The sequence below is a fragment of the Haplochromis burtoni genome, unplaced genomic scaffold (assembly GCF_018398535.1).
Source record: "Haplochromis burtoni strain Fernald_Lab_line unplaced genomic scaffold, NCSU_Asbu1 Contig_7, whole genome shotgun sequence".
NCBI lineage: Eukaryota > Metazoa > Chordata > Actinopteri > Cichliformes > Cichlidae > Haplochromis > Haplochromis burtoni.
In genome coordinates this window covers 3,928,464-3,944,136 of record NW_024582368.1, presented here as the reverse complement: position 1 = coordinate 3,944,136, position 15,673 = coordinate 3,928,464, and the positions used below count along the sequence as shown (strand labels likewise).

The window sequence follows — 15,673 nt, the reverse complement described above, 5'->3', positions numbered from 1 at the left end:
CTGATTTACGAATAAATTCTTTACAAATCCTACCATGTGGATTCATGGATTTTTTTTCACATTCTGTCTCTCACAGTTGAAGTGTACGTCTGGTGCAAATTACTGACCTCTGTCATCATTTTAGGTGGGGGAACTTGCACAATCGGTGGCTGACTAAATACTTTTTTGCCCCACTGTATATGTATGTGTATGATCTCATTTATTAAAATTTTTTCTTTTATTGTGACTACATTGGCCTTCTGTTTAGCACTTTGGCAGGCACTTGATGTCTAAACAACCAAAGCTGACTTGACTTAAAAGAAATAAATATAAAGAAGTAGGCCAAGCATAAGAAAATCCCACCAATAAATTGACTGAGTGAGGGTTAACTTTTCTTGAATATCATCAATACTTTTCCATTATTCTGCCACAATACCTAGGAAAAGAAAAGGGGAAATGGTAAATGCTCTTCACATCACTGACTGTGTCATTAATCTTTGATGCCCACCTATTAAATCCCTGCAGGGTCTTCACTATATGAGTCTGGACAGACATGCATTTAAATGCAACTTGCCTGGTTGTCAAAGCAATACCTCCATTTTCCTTATATATCATAAAACTGGCTTGCTAAACATTTGAGTAACTGAACCATGATTGTCTCAGATTAAAGAAATTCATAAAGGCTACATATAAACGGTATTTCTTGTTGGATTGCTTTTATACAAAACTATCAAAAATAGCAGTGGTGAAAATCTAGACAGGATCAAGGGGAACGGATGGTGTTTTTGCAAGAGCGGGTGGTAATAGCCCCAAATCCTGCAGGGGCTGTGGGAGTGGGATTAAAGAAAAACAGTATGGGTGAGACATCCATTTTCTCCAGATAGTGTATAAAAATTTTAATTTTGCTCTGATCACCCTAATGTTTATGCCTCAATCTGTGTGCATACTGTTAACACAGCCTGTCATAGTGAGCTGCACGCTATCCACCTTTCTGTCTATTCCACGAGCAAAGACATATATATGCATGCCTCTCCACCACCCTGATCAGTTGTCAACGAATATTGTGCTTTTTGGAGAGATCTCTTCATTTATTCAGCAGATGTGGGGATGGGAGATTCTTGAAGTCCCTCGTTGCTGCACTCACACGTGACCCATCAGGCCATCCTAGAGATGCTGCAGCTGCTCTAATTGCCTCTTGCTGTGTTGTCCTGTTTGTATGCTTTTATCTACCTGCAATTTCTTACATGGAAGTGCCAGGATAGGTTATATAGGAAAGATGATAATGGATGTGGATACAGGCTCCTCTTAAACAAATCGGTGTGGATACTGATCACCTCGTGTTATTTTCGTCTGTTGCTGTAAAACTGACATTATCATTCTCTTTATTTTGTATTGACATTGAAAGCCTTTACCCATGCCCAATCTCAGGATCTGTGCTGTGTAAAGACAACAATACAATCCTGTATTTTGTCATGTTAAGCATCATTCTATCACTTGTAGTCCACTCTACCACATGACAGTTACACACATTCAGATAATAAAGAGCAACAGAAATGCAGCCATCTATACTTGTAGCATGTTGCAGCATTCAATCCGTGTCAAGAGACAATTATTAGGATACTACACAAGGGAAAAGTGCTATGTCTGTGACAAAAATGCTTGAATTTATCATGCAAAACATAAATGCAGAGGCTCGCTTGCTTTTAATGGGCTCCCTAGTTTGAAACAAAGAGTATTTCTTTCCAGCTACACTTCCACTTGCTCTCCTCATGGCTTCATTGATGTAAATGAAAGGCAGTGTTTTCATTTTGTGCATGTTGAGTAATAGCCCAGTGAGCGTGCCCTCTTAATTGTCCCTGTCAGGCTTATAAATCGTGGAAGTCTCCCCACCTTTCCATCACATGCAGCCTCTTCTTGCATAATCCTATTAGCTGCAAAACTATCAAACAGAGGGGAGCAATATTGCTTACTGGGGATGGGTGTTATGTTTTTCTTCAACAGTGGTAGCGTGCAAAAACATTTCCAGCAATTTCCAGAGTCAGATTGTAAATGCTCACTTGGTTTGCAGATGTATTTGCTTTTATTTCTTTTTGACTGTCCTTGTGAATTCATTGGGGAAAAAAAGTTAAATACTGCGGTGCAGTGTCATACCTTTAAGGCACGCAGGCTCACAGTCTGGTATTAGATATATGCAGTGAACTATTCAGCAATCAAAGGTTTTATATCTTTCAGTAAATTAGAAATGTCATCATGTCCTCAGTTGTGACAGAATTTGTCAAGAAAGATAAAATATCATTAAAAACTGCAGACAATGGGGGACTCCAATAATCATTAAGAACAAAATATCTCTTCTACAGTGTGCTGCAATATATATGTGCTAATTCTAAAGAGGGCTAATGTCTAGCAGGACATTAGCCCCTTATCATTTCTCTTCTTAATCACCACACTCTCTCACTGTATGAAGAGTCATTCTGACCACTAAAGTCCTTCTTTTTATTGGACGCTTTCTGCAGACTCACTCATGGTGAACAAAGAGCTGGAATATCAGGGATCAGTAATTTTGATTCAAAACAGTAATTGCATTTCAAAAGAAGACCCAAACAATTCTGGTTTGCCATATAGGCTGGCTCTAATGTCATGACCCACCTCTGCTTCCAGATGCTGGCTCTTCTCTTGACCTGCATCAGGTTAACTTGATCCAATCCTATTCTGATCACCTGCAAGGAAATTGAGTTAGGCTGTGGGCTGCCCCAGACAGTCTGTGGCAGGTCAGTTTTTCTCCCCTTAAGAGCTTCAAACACTTAAGCTATTAACCTTTTTTGTTAGGACAACCGGCCTGGATTACACTATCCGTCAGTCTTCTCATTACAGTTCTGCTTTCCTAGTGGGTTTTTTTTTTTTTTTTTTTTTTTTTTACAGTTGCACAGCAAGATTGAAGGTACTTGTTATCATTATATGCCAAATAGGAGGCGGACTTAAAAACCCCTTCAAATCATCTCCTGCAGACAGGTGTGTGTTTGAAAGGCTAGGGATCCAAATGACTTCATTTCAAGCCCATTTGAGCCAATTGTGAAGAAAGTATTGGATGTTGCACTAATGTTTTGCTGTGTTTTGGTGCTGTAGTTTGTGGGGCTCACCATGAACTAAAACTAAATACTGCATTTTGTAATCTTAGAAATATTAATTTATATAGTCCACAGGTGTCGAACTCCAGGCCTCGAAGGCCAGTGTCCTGCAGGTTTTAGATGTGTCCTTGATCCAACACAGCTTATTTAAATGGTTAAATTACCTCCTCAACATGTCTTGAAGTTCTCCACAAGCCTGGTAATGAACTAATCATTTGATTCAGATGTGTTGACCCAGGGTGATATCTCAAACCTGCAGGACACCGGCCCTTGAGGCCTGGAGTTGGACACCCTGCAATAGAGCATGCTTTTCAGTTACTGAAGACAAACCTGAACAAAGACAGACTTACAAACAAATAACAACTGAAGATGGTAGCATTAAAGCTGGAAGAACATCTAAAGAAAGTACTGATTACTTATTTTCAAAAGTAATTAATTACTTAGTTACTTTTTAAAAACACGATTTACAACCTGAATAGGTATAAAGCGATAGATCTTTCAGCCCAATTCTACTTTTTCTGCATAATCCATCATACAAAATGTAATCAAATGGAAAAGTCTCTTTTTAAAACTTGTTTTATTAGTTTTAATCTTTTAACTTTATGCATCAAGCAAAAATTTAATTATATGCAACATTCTCTGACTGGAAGAAATTTGTTTAACATTTAAACCTATTTTCTGCACATTCCAGCACATAAAATAAAATATTTTTTTGTGTTTACACTCACTCTTTCAAATAGATGCAAGTAAAACACAGCAGAAAATATCAAAGACTCAGAAGTCCTGTTGCTCTATATTCACCTGTATAGCAGGCGGATGTTTGCCCTGGTGCTGGTGTGCCGCAGCGGTCAGTGGAAGAATCCGCGAGTTTGTTTGTGAATTTCCCATTACGTGGTAGCGTGCTGTCGGGTTTTTTTCGCTGTAAAAATACGTTTTCTTCCCAAGCAGTGAACAACGGACGCTAATGTTTTTGTCACTTTTTACAGAATCAAAGTAAGGTCAGTACTTCCACGCTTTAAATGCTGCAAGCTCATACTCTGTCCCACACTGATATATTATCCATTGTTGATCTGCACACAGCTGTTGCCAAGAACATCGCACTCGCTTACGTCATTATCATGAGACACTCTCGCAAAAAATCACGGTTTTAGTAACGCAGTAACGCCACGTGCTTACGGGAAAGTAACAGTAATCTAATTACCCTTTTTGCAATAGTAATCCCTTACATTACTCGTTACTTGAAAAAAGTAATCAGATAACAGTAACACGTTACTGCCCATCTCTGGAGGCAAACTTACAAAAAATGATAATTGCCCAAAAGCTTGATATTTTTATGTCCATAAGCTTTTGTGTGTGCAAAAAGATAGTAGGGGAAAGACTAAGAGGTCCATTTTAAGGAGCTATGAATGAAGTGACATTAATAGTGAAGCTTGAGTCACTTAGAAGCAAATAAGGAAATATCACAGTCCTTTTGTAACACACCCTGAGGTATTTATAGTATTTTTGACGTGGATTAACACTAATAGCATTTACCGCAGTCACACAGGCCCTGAGTAGCAAGACCAAATAAAGACATATTTCTTTGAAATAAAAATCAAAACAGTATAAGAGCTGCTTCACTGTTAAATGTATTACTTTATACCAAATTCAGCCAGGCCATCCAGTCTGCACATAGTGGACATGGTTACACTGTGCATAATGGTAGTAATGAAATGTATTTGACAGTTACTGCAAATTGTAAGAATCAGATTTAATAATATTTTAATGGTTTTGACCTTTCAAACAAAAACAACTTTTTTTTTAAATTGTCTAAAGTTTGTAATCCAGTTCATGACAAAACTTCGTAAAATGCCTTCCACACAACCATTGGGAAAGTTTTACGCCTAAGCACACTGTATTAACAGTCCATTGCACCTTTCTGTGAGCACTTTGTTCTGACAGGCATTAATCATGCATTTTAGTCTTTGATACTCCAGAATGGTACAACTGTGTCTTTTAGGACATCCCATTTGCTTTTACCTTGTCAGATACACTAAGACAGGTCTATGTTAATATTTTATACATGGTGAATTACAATACAATTCCCTGTAAGCATGTCTTTAAAGTTTATTTCAGATGAGGAAAGCGCTAAGATGGATTTAGTAAGTTTTAGATGTGTGAAAAAAATCACGTTTTCTAACAGCAGCACTATTCACTTTGGTTTTGGTGGGCTTATTTGCCTATGTTTTGCCATTATATGGGTATATGAGTTTGTTGATTGACTGATTTCTTGTATATTAGCATGATGCTTCTTCTGTGTGAGGCACCAGATGGCCTATACTGCGATGAATACAGCCACTGATATGTTTCTCAGCATCAGAATGCTAATGCAGAAATGATGATTGCCATATTGTTTTTGACTGCACCCAAGGGTACTTAGAAGGACAATGAATCCATAGGGACTTCAGCAAAATGCCTGCATGTGGACCATGATGGATGTGTACTCCGAACAGGATGCCTTGAATATTAATTGATATCCACTGCAATGCAAAAACAACATCCCAACCATTGATATATTTAAAAAGCACAATAGACACTATAAGCAACTTGACACAGTGAAAAGACCCATTATTCTCCAATGCAAAAGTGTTTATCAGTACTGAATGACATCTCATTGTTTTGTGAGAGTGCACTCATACACTAGGCACATCATGATATACTCATGCAACAATAAAACTCTAATAAATCTCTCAAAGAGGTTTTTGTCCAGCTTAACTGGCCTTTCCCTGATGACTTTTGTTTCTAGCTTACAACTATAAAAATTAATTAAAGTGTGTGCAAAAAGCTTTCTTGGACTGGTTCTCAATTACTTTGCAATGAAGTGACTTGTGTGGATAGCACAGGGTTAATTGTATTTGTGCTAGTGCATTGTTGAAGCCACTAATGAAATTCAACTCTGTTATTATTCACTACTTTGACTTTTTTCTGCCTTTACTGGGTAAAATATGCACTGAATTAGTTAGAAGCTGACATTTTCATGAACGTATATTTGTACATACACAAACACAAGTTGACTTGTGCTCTCACTAGTAACCTTGACTTAATTTATGCAAGTACGTTGTTTTTCTTCGGTGCATTCTTTTTCCTTTTGGAACCTGTCACCCCACAATAATTTGGTTGAAAGTTTGCATGTTATGGAATGAGCTAATGAAACCTCAAGCAACAGTCCTCAAGCTGAGATATGGGGATTACAGCTACAAAGGTCTGGTGAGCTCACCACTTTCTAACACTTTTTGTATTGTAAATATTAAATTAATGGTGGCAGATTTACAGTGAGCTCTCTCTGTTCCCAGGTCTTGGTATTGTTCATGTTTGCTTACTGCCACGCTGATGTGACTTACTGGGGGGCTTGAATACAACAGAGGCATTGTTAATCTTATTAGCAACACCTGTGCTTGCCCTGCTGTGGTGATTCAAATAGTCTCCTGTGAATAAGACTCTGTAATAAACCAGAAAATCGGGAAACACCTTTGTGGCTCTGCAGGCACTGCTGAGCTTGACAGTAGCCACTAGAGCACAGTACATATTTTAAAACAGCTATCTTTAAAATTTCACACATTCACAATGCACACATATACCTAGCTTAGCCCTTTTCCTTTAATAAAGTTAATATGGGCCAAATATATAACATAAATTATTATTTTTTGCCTTCAGAATTGCTGTAATTCTTCATGACATAGAAACAACGAGGTGCAGGAAACATTCATCAGAGATTCTGGACCATATTGACTAGAGATTGACCGATCCGATATTACGTATCGGTATCGGTCCGATACTGACCTAAATTACTGGATCGGATATTGGAGAGAAATAAAAAATGTAATCTGATCCATTAAATATCACAAAAGCAGCTCACAAAACTTGCGACATGGCATAACTCGGCTCATAACCGTAGCACGTCGGAGCAGTATGCGTCACGTGATAGAGCGGCTGTGGCGTGCAAGACCTGTCAGCGGTCTCGTTGAGCATCTGGAGCCTCGCTACCAAACCAGCATATTATCTCCGAGAAAGTTATCCCAGAGAGAAGTAAAGCAAGTGTGTAAGTTAATCTCTGAATGTTTGTAAAGCATTCCAGCATTAAGCTTAACAACCGATATATGGAGCGACTGCCTCTCTCTCCTTCCCTCTCCTGTTGCTACTTCAATCATGAAACTGATTAATGATCGGCTTTTCTGTTGCGAGTCCGTCTCTCTTGTTTACCGCCCACTTCGCGCCAGAAAGAGGAAACCAGCGGCTGAACAGCAGCTTGATAATCTGTTGTTAGAATTTATTTAATATTACTTTCTACACATAATTATCTGAATCTTATACCCAAAGTTTTAATCTGATGTAAAATGTATAGTAGTCCATTACTGTATATAGTAACTATTAAGTCTAATATACCCTAGTAAGCTATAGTACTTTTTTGGGGCGACTGTGGCTCAGGGGGTTGGGAATCGCATCTGTAACCGGAAGGTCGCCGGTTCGATCCCTGGGCTCTCTGTCCTGGTCGTTGTGTCCTTGGGCAAGACACTTTACCCTCGCGATGGCGCGATATGGCAGGCTCGCTTCTGTCAGTCTGCCCCAGGGCAGCTGTGGCTACAACTGTAGCTGCCTCCACCAGTGTGTGAATGCGAGAGTGAGTGAATAGTGGTATTGTAAAGCCCTTTGGGTGCCTTGAAAAGCGCTATATAAATCTAATCCATTATTATTTTTCCTTTGGGACGGTACCATCTGTGCAGTCTGCAGTTCTGTTGAAGAAAGATGTTGAATCTATTTAATTATTCTTGAAAAATAATTGATTTCTGTGCATTTTTTTTCACACTGCATCAAATTAAAGTTGATTACGTCGATTAAGCATCATGAGGTGGGGGGTGGTTCCCTATTTTTTTTTTTTGCTGGGAGTTTGCAACCCTATTAGTTAGGTTGCTTACTCTTTAAAATACCAGAATAGGGAGGATGGAGTAGGTTTAAGTTTATTAGATTGATCAGTATTGCTGAACTATGAAATATTTTGGGCGCAGTGTATTTTTTGCATACAGGTATAACAGAATAGCTTTAGTGTTTTTTTGTTTTTAAACTTGAGTATGAACTTATACAAAATGCAGCAAGATATTAAAAAAACAGTTTTATTGATTAAAAAACACACTATATCGGATTCATATTGGTATTGGCCGATATCCAAATTTATGATATCGGTATCGGTATCGGACATAAAAAAGTGGTATCGTGCCATCTCTAATATTGACATGGCAGCATTACAGAGTTGCAGTAGATTTGTCAACTGTATGTCCATGATGTCCTTTGATGATTTCACTACCATCCAAAAGCTTTAGTGGAATTTCAGACTCATCTGACCAGGCAATGTTTTTCTAAGTCTGTGCAAATTATTGCTGACAGCACTGACACACGCTGTGGTCTTCTGCTGCTGTTGTCCATCTCCTACAAAGTTTGACATGTTGTGCATACAGAGATCCTCTTCTGCATACCTCTGTAAATTGTGGTTATTTGAAATGCTGTTGATCTCACTAAGATGGATCAATTACAGAACTCGTATTCATAATTCATGCAAAAGTATATTTTCCCAACATGGCTGAAAATACTATTTAATGTGCAGCCTCAGATGACAAACTCATTATACACATAAAATCTATACCTGACTCCAACATTTACACATACCTAAAAGGCAAATTGCAGCAGCAAAATCGGTGGATACACACAGCAGAAGCCCTCTCTTCTCAAGCTTCTTGCGTTCCTTCTTCCTTATGTTGCTGTCATTCAGTATCGCTACATCGATCACTACCGCCATCTTCTTCTGCTTGTCTACCACCACCTTGTCCGGTTGGTTAGCCACCACCATTTAGTTCGTCTGTATCTGGATCTTAGCGCCGTCATTCTCGACCATCCCACGTTTACCCTTTTGACCTTGGGACTTCCAGGCCATACTCGGTACAGATGTTTCTGTATACTATCCTGGCCACTTGGTGATGGTGTTTCATGTATGCCCTGCCTGCTAGCATCTTGCACCCTTCTGTTATGTGCTGGATTGGTTCAGGGTCATCTTTACACAGCCTGCCTGGGGTCTTGCCTGGTGTGATAGACCCCAAGGCTCAAGCTCAGAGCTTGTTCCCGTGCTGCCATGATTAGTGCCTCTGTGCTGTCTTTCAGTCCAGCTTTGTCCAGCCACTGGTAGGATTTCTGGATGTCAGCCACCTCTTTTATCTGCCAGTGGTACAGGGGCCTATCCTTCCATGAAGGTTCCTCCTCTTTCTTGGGTTTCTGCTGCCTGTGATTGGTTGGGGCCATCTCCCTAATAATGACATCAAGGTACCCTGCTGGAAAGGATGCATCCCCAGGCTTCTACCTACCTACCTAAACCCCCACGCAACATTATTTTGCGTCAAATGGTGGAAGTGGAAGCTAAACTGGCTAGTCATTCATATGTATATTAGGCTGTTAAGTAGGAATTCTAGAGGAGTGTGTGGAGGGAGGGGGTGGGGGAGTGGAGTGTTACAGTTTGCCATCTTAGGGAGAAATCAACACACATGGGTGTAGGTCCTTTGTTGCTGACATTTATTGATAAAAAGTACAAAAAACCAACCATTTGTACACATATTTACAAATAATAATAAAAAGTGAGTGAGTACAAACAATTCAACATTTTCAGCAATCACTCACAATCCTGGCACTGCCATGGTATCTGTAGTCTGCATTTACCACATGTGTATCTGTAGCAGTCGAACACATCGCACAGTGGCCTGATTTTCTTGCATTTGTGTTTGACCTGACACGTGGCTCTTTTCCCAGGGCTAGGTTTGGAGGGTTGTGCCCGAAGCAACTGTTCTTTTCTTGCCTTCTTCCCAGCTACATGAGAGCGAGCCAACTCTGTTGCAAGCGCCACCAGGAAGTCCACCCGTCTTTCCTTCGTCCCGGTGCATGCTTGATACAGCACATGTGCATTCAGTGCTGCCATGTCAATCATGTTATAAAACACGGCGACTGGCCAGCGCCGTGTTCCTTTGCGGACAGTGTACTCCCGAACCATCTGGTCCATCACATCCACGCCACACTTTGTTTTGTTGTAAAGGGTGACAGTGTTTGGCTTCCTTTTGGTGGTGTTATCAGTCTGAACCACGCTGTGCATGCTGCTAAGAATATAGACTGTCTTCTTCCGTTTGGCCGCATACGCCGTCAGCGTGGCAGCAGAGGTTGAAAACACCTAAGAAATAAGATAAATTGTTATTTCCATAGCCCTTTTACACACAATGAAACACATAAACATAGAACCACAAAAGACCTGTCAACATACCTGAGTGGTGAATGCATTGCGATCTGTCTGTCTAGTGGATTGAGGAATTTCCCTGCGAATCCTGTTGACTGTGCCGAGGATGGTGGTTTTCCGTCTAAGAAGTTTTTGTGCAAGTGAAAGCGATGTGAAAAAATTGTCCGTGGTAACATTTCTGCCCTTGTCTAGGAATGGTTCCATCAGCCTCATTACTACATTTTCAGAAAGTCTCTCCCCAGTGGGACGATTGGGGTCCTTGCCAAGATATGGGAAGACATTGCAAATGTACTTGGATTTTAGGTCGCAAGCCACCCAAAACTTGATCCCAAACTTGTCAGGTTTACTTGCAATATACTGCAGGAAACAGCACCGAGTCTTTGATGGGAAAAGCTGTTCATCAACGGTGATATGTAGACCAGGGTTGTAGCACGTGATGCAGTTGGTGACAAATGATCCCCACACACTGGAAATTGCAGCAAACTTGTCAGTCTTTGCTCGATCACAGCGGGTGGACTTGTCATCAAAGCGTAGGTGTTGCATGATGTTTTGGAAGCGGTTTCGTGCCATAGTTCCAATTATCTGTGGGTTTCCCAGGTTTGCTGACCAGCAGTCATTTACAGATGGAACCCTGTAAACCCCCCGCAAGATCACAATTGCAATAAATGCCATTAGTTCAGGGAGGTCCATGAACCAATGAACATGCTCCGTTTCGCCGTGCATGTTGAATAGTCCATTCTTGAATGCTACGAAGCATGTCAAGAGTGATGAAACACAGGAAGCTCTGAAGGCGACTCGAGATACTTCTCCTGGCCTTAGCCGTTGGCTCTCCATCTGCAGCGTACGCTTCTATTGGGGTGAAAGGGAGACAGGTCCCCACATGTTCTTCACGCCACACTGTGCCATCTTTCGCTGTCTCAGTCCCCAAACAAGGTCTCTTTTTCGGTGGAGAAGCAGTCTCCTCATCTGCAGTGTGAACAAATTCAAATTGTGAGCAAAATGGGAAGGTCAAACAAAATCACAAATGCATGCATAGATACTAATTATAATTCCAGTATCTCCTCCTCTGTATCAGAATAATGTCTGAAATATCTTACTTACTAACTACATCCACTTACTTGTTTGAAATGAAAAAGGAAATAACATGAAATGAAACTAACCGGAAGACTGATCAGACAGCTCTGAGTCCGAATCCGGCTGAACTTGTAAGTCTTCTCCATCCGAGTCACAAGGGTCGACTTCCCTCAGGATCATTTCCAAGGCCTGCTGAGTGGTGAGTCTTCTCTGCATTTTCTTTCCTTGGAGAGGAGGTCCGTACACCACAGAATTCTTCAGGGCAATGAAGGATTAGGCGAAGTGCAGTGAGATTGTATCATATATATAGGGCTTGGCTTCCTGATCAATGCTCCACTACCAAAAGGAAGCCAAGCCCTGCCACCCTTTACAATCAAAACAAGGTTTCACCCGGTGCAATTGTGGCTCTTGTAACCATAAATGGTAAGCTGCTCTTTTGTCACACACTACATACACAATAGATGTGTTTTAGTGCAAATTGTACATTGCTACATTGTTTTGAATTACCCTCGGCCCGCAGTATATGTGGGCACCTGTCAAAGGTCATTTGGATTTACCAGACCGCTTTGAAAACAACATGAAATCTTCACAACATGAAACAAATGAATGTCTTTGTTGAGCCATGACTGGATTTCTCCTTATCCTTCCTAAAGGCCGTTATAACCTTGCACTGCCAGTGTTCAGCTGCACCAGCTGTGACCTAATGTGGTCCCCCTCAGTTAAGGACTTCCAGGGTGGTGGATATTGGCCTGGCACCTTAACATGATCACAAAGGTCATTTGGATTTACCAGACCGCTTTGAAAACAACATGAAAAAATGAATGTCTTTGTTGAGCCATGACTGGATTTCTCCTTATCCTTCCTAAAGGCCGTTATAACCTTGCACTGCCAGTGTTCAGCTGCACCAGCTGTGACCTAATGTGGTCCCCCTCAGTTAAGGACTTCCAGGGTGGTGGATATTGGCCTGGCACCTTAAATTTCTGCACCCTGTTTTCAATGGATGTCTTTCAGTCTTTCTATGACATTAAGGTCATAAGTAGTTTACTGACAATTATTTAACATTTGAAATTAAAAGATCCGTCAGTCCATTCACATATATACTGTTCAGAGAAGGAATGTAGTTTAGAGCAAAGTGTAGTAGTGTGAAGTGGCTAAACACACTCACCAATTGTTCTAAAATAAACAATTTATCAAAACATTAACAGTCTTTCACACATACATACGGTTTATACACTGTTTTAAAAAGAAGGGGTTGAAGACCTGATTGATTACAAAAAGTCTATTAAAATGTTCTGGGTAACCACAGAAATCTTAGTCAGTTATGTCTGAGAGAGAATGTTTATGACAGAAGTAATGCCAAAATCTCAACAAGCCAAAGTTACATACATGCTAAAGAGAAAGATCAAACAGTGCTGAAATTAGGAAGTGGGCAATATAGGGCTTCCCCAGTGAAATAACTGATCTGAAATAATTGAGGCACAAATTAATAAATAACATACTAGTAATCCACAGAAGGGGAGGCCTCTGGGAAAATGTAGAAAATCAATGGGAATTTCTACAGTAGCACGAGTTACCAGTCAATACCAGTCCTGGTATTGGTTATGTTGAAGTGATGGGTTTTATAATTCATTTTTGGTCCACTGAAGGGATTGTTTTGTAACCCCAATATTGATATTTTGTAAATAAAAAATATGACCTCAATTAAACCTTTAAATTCCCTGCACTTGTCATAGATATCTACATGATGTCCAAAAAATATACATCAAGTCCAAGGTTCTACTGTTGAACGCCATATTGATGTCCAGCTTAAATCATGGTTGGACCTCCAAATTGTTGGAAAAGTTCAAATGCAGTACAGACCTCCAGAATTGGTCATGGACCAACAGAACCAATATAGACACGATCTGTACATCTATCTGACTTTCTTTGTTTAGTTGGTAGCTAACTGAATTGTCTTACTCTTTTTTTATAGATGAAAGAAAATGTCCCTGAAACATACAGTATGAAACAATGAGTGTCAGGTTTATATTTATAGTCTACATCACATTTAAGTGGTACCCATATGTCAATTTGTTTGAGCCTAAAACACAGACTACTCCATGACCCGAATTATTGTTTAATCCTTCCCATCAATACCTCTCAGTTCCACATCTCTAACTCATGTTATTCTCCATGCAGCTCTAACAGCAGTGGTCCAAACACAGCAGACTGTGCTGGCAGCAGTGGGAGAAGATGCTGAATTCAGCTGTCAGCTCTTGGACACTGAAGACGTCCTTCAGGTCACATGGCAGAAAATCTCACGTGATGTGGAGACAAATGTTGCCACCTACAGCAAGTACTATGGTCAGAGAGTGAATGATGGCTTTAACGATAAAGTCAAGTTTAAATACACTGGACTACAGAACTGCTCCATAGTCATCAGGAATGTGACGGAGCAGGATGAAGGATGCTATCACTGTCTGTTTAACACTTATCCTGAAGGCTCCTTCACTGGTAGAACCTGCTTCCAAGTCTATGGTAAGAACTTTTGCATTAATGTGTTTAAATGTGCTAGAAACTGATTTCCTTTCAACAACATATTCCTTGCAATATCTCCTGATCCTTCACAGAGCTGCATGAACCTGTTGTTGATGTCAGAGAGTCAAACTCTGCTGAAGAGTGGGTTGTTTCCTGTTCAGCCACTGGTCGACCTGCTCCCACTGTAACACTCTCACAACAACACCTCAGCTTCTCACAGTACAACACTGTCAGTGTGTCCAACACCAACGCTACATTCACTGTCACCACTACAGCTGTGCTCTCAGGTTCACGTAAACACAGCACACAGGTGGGATGTGCAGCACGAGTGCTCTCTGCTCCTCACAGAGAGGTGATGGAGACGATTCCTGAGGTCCAGCAGACGTCAGATTATCAGTGATGGTGAGAAACTGAGATGCAATAACAATGCATTGTGCTAGTATGCATTTTCTCTTTGATCAATAATTGATGTATTCATTTTGATCAGTGTCACATTTTTCCTGCTTTTTCAAGTTTCCTCCTGGATCATTGTATTAGCTGCAGTATTGGTGATGATGGTCTTTGTCAGTGTTGCTGCTCTGCAGCTACTCTTTAAAGAAAAAGACCAGATAACTTTCATTTTTCATTTCTTGTCATTTTTTTCTACACCAAAATCTATCCAATAATATCTGCATAACATTTTCTACTTGTGATTTAGTTATTAATTCTTTGCTTCATGATTCAATCGGTCTTTGTCTAGTATTAAATTTTATGTTTCCCATTTAATCCCACTGGCTTTAAAGTGTTTCACCAGATTTTTACGAAGTATTTCCAGTCTTTTGTTGTCTCTGTCCCAAATGTTCTGAAATGTGTTGCATGTATTAAAAGAAGTTGGACCAAAAAATGTACTATGTACTTATAAACTTACATTTATGAAAGCTGAACAAACATTGATGTACTCGACTTTTGTAACAGTGAAAAGGCGATCTGTTTTTATTGATAAATATATATGTTTGCATTACTGTTATTTAGATTGCCATGTTAGAACGTAGCAAACAACATTGTTTGTTCCTCTATGGTTTCTTTATTTTTACAAATCTAAATGTTTTTTGTCAAAAGATTAATAATTTCATATTGAGGTCAGATGGTCAGCAGTTTTGATGTTTTTGCAGAGATTTTATTTTTTGCAAAATAGCACAAGTAAACATTAAAAGTAGTTCCTAAATCAAGGCATTTATTATTAAGGCGGCCATTATTATGGCCCTGTGTGGAAAAAGTGATTGCCCCCTAAACCTAATAACTGGTTGGGCCACCCTGAGTAGAAACATCTGCAATAAAGCGTTTGGGATAACTGGCAATGAGTCCTTTACGAGGTGCTGGAAGAATTTCTGCCCACTCATCTTTGCAAAATTGTTGTAATTCAGCCACACTGGAGGGTTTTTGAGTATGAACCACCTTTCCAAGGTCACAGCACCTCAATCAGATTCACGTATGAACTTTGGCTAAGCCATTCCAAAGTCTTTATTTTGTTTTACTTAAGCTGCTTAGAGGTGGACTTGTTGGTGTGCTTTGGATCAAGTGCACTTCAGCTTGTGGTCGTGAACAGATGGCCAGACATTCTCCTTCAGGATCCCAGAAACTGGATTCTGTTCATCTTGACGTTGCATCTCCAGACTGAGAGATCTCAATGACTTTGTTC

At 40.0% G+C, this 15,673-nt stretch overlaps 2 protein-coding genes across 2 annotated transcripts; one reads left to right on the top strand and one right to left on the bottom strand.

The window, feature by feature from the left end:
- Positions 1–9,632: 9,632 nt before the first annotated feature.
- Positions 9,633–11,694, bottom strand: LOC121815136. The gene is made up of 5 exons (XM_042224532.1): positions 11,565–11,694; positions 11,209–11,370; positions 10,432–11,150; positions 9,840–10,341; positions 9,633–9,646 (listed from the first exon to the last, which is right to left on the bottom strand). Exons 1-5 carry the CDS (start codon positions 11,692–11,694, stop codon positions 9,633–9,635), a joined length of 1,527 nt encoding a protein of 508 aa, XP_042080466.1.
- A 1,904-nt stretch (positions 11,695–13,598) lies between these two features.
- On the top strand, positions 13,599–15,666 carry LOC121815264 (OX-2 membrane glycoprotein-like; the record flags this gene model as incomplete). The annotated part of the gene is made up of 2 exons (XM_042225306.1): positions 13,599–13,995; positions 14,088–15,666. Coding segments are annotated over 2 exons (705 nt in total), but the record flags the coding sequence as incomplete, so codon positions are not given.
- Positions 15,667–15,673: the final 7 nt, after the last annotated feature.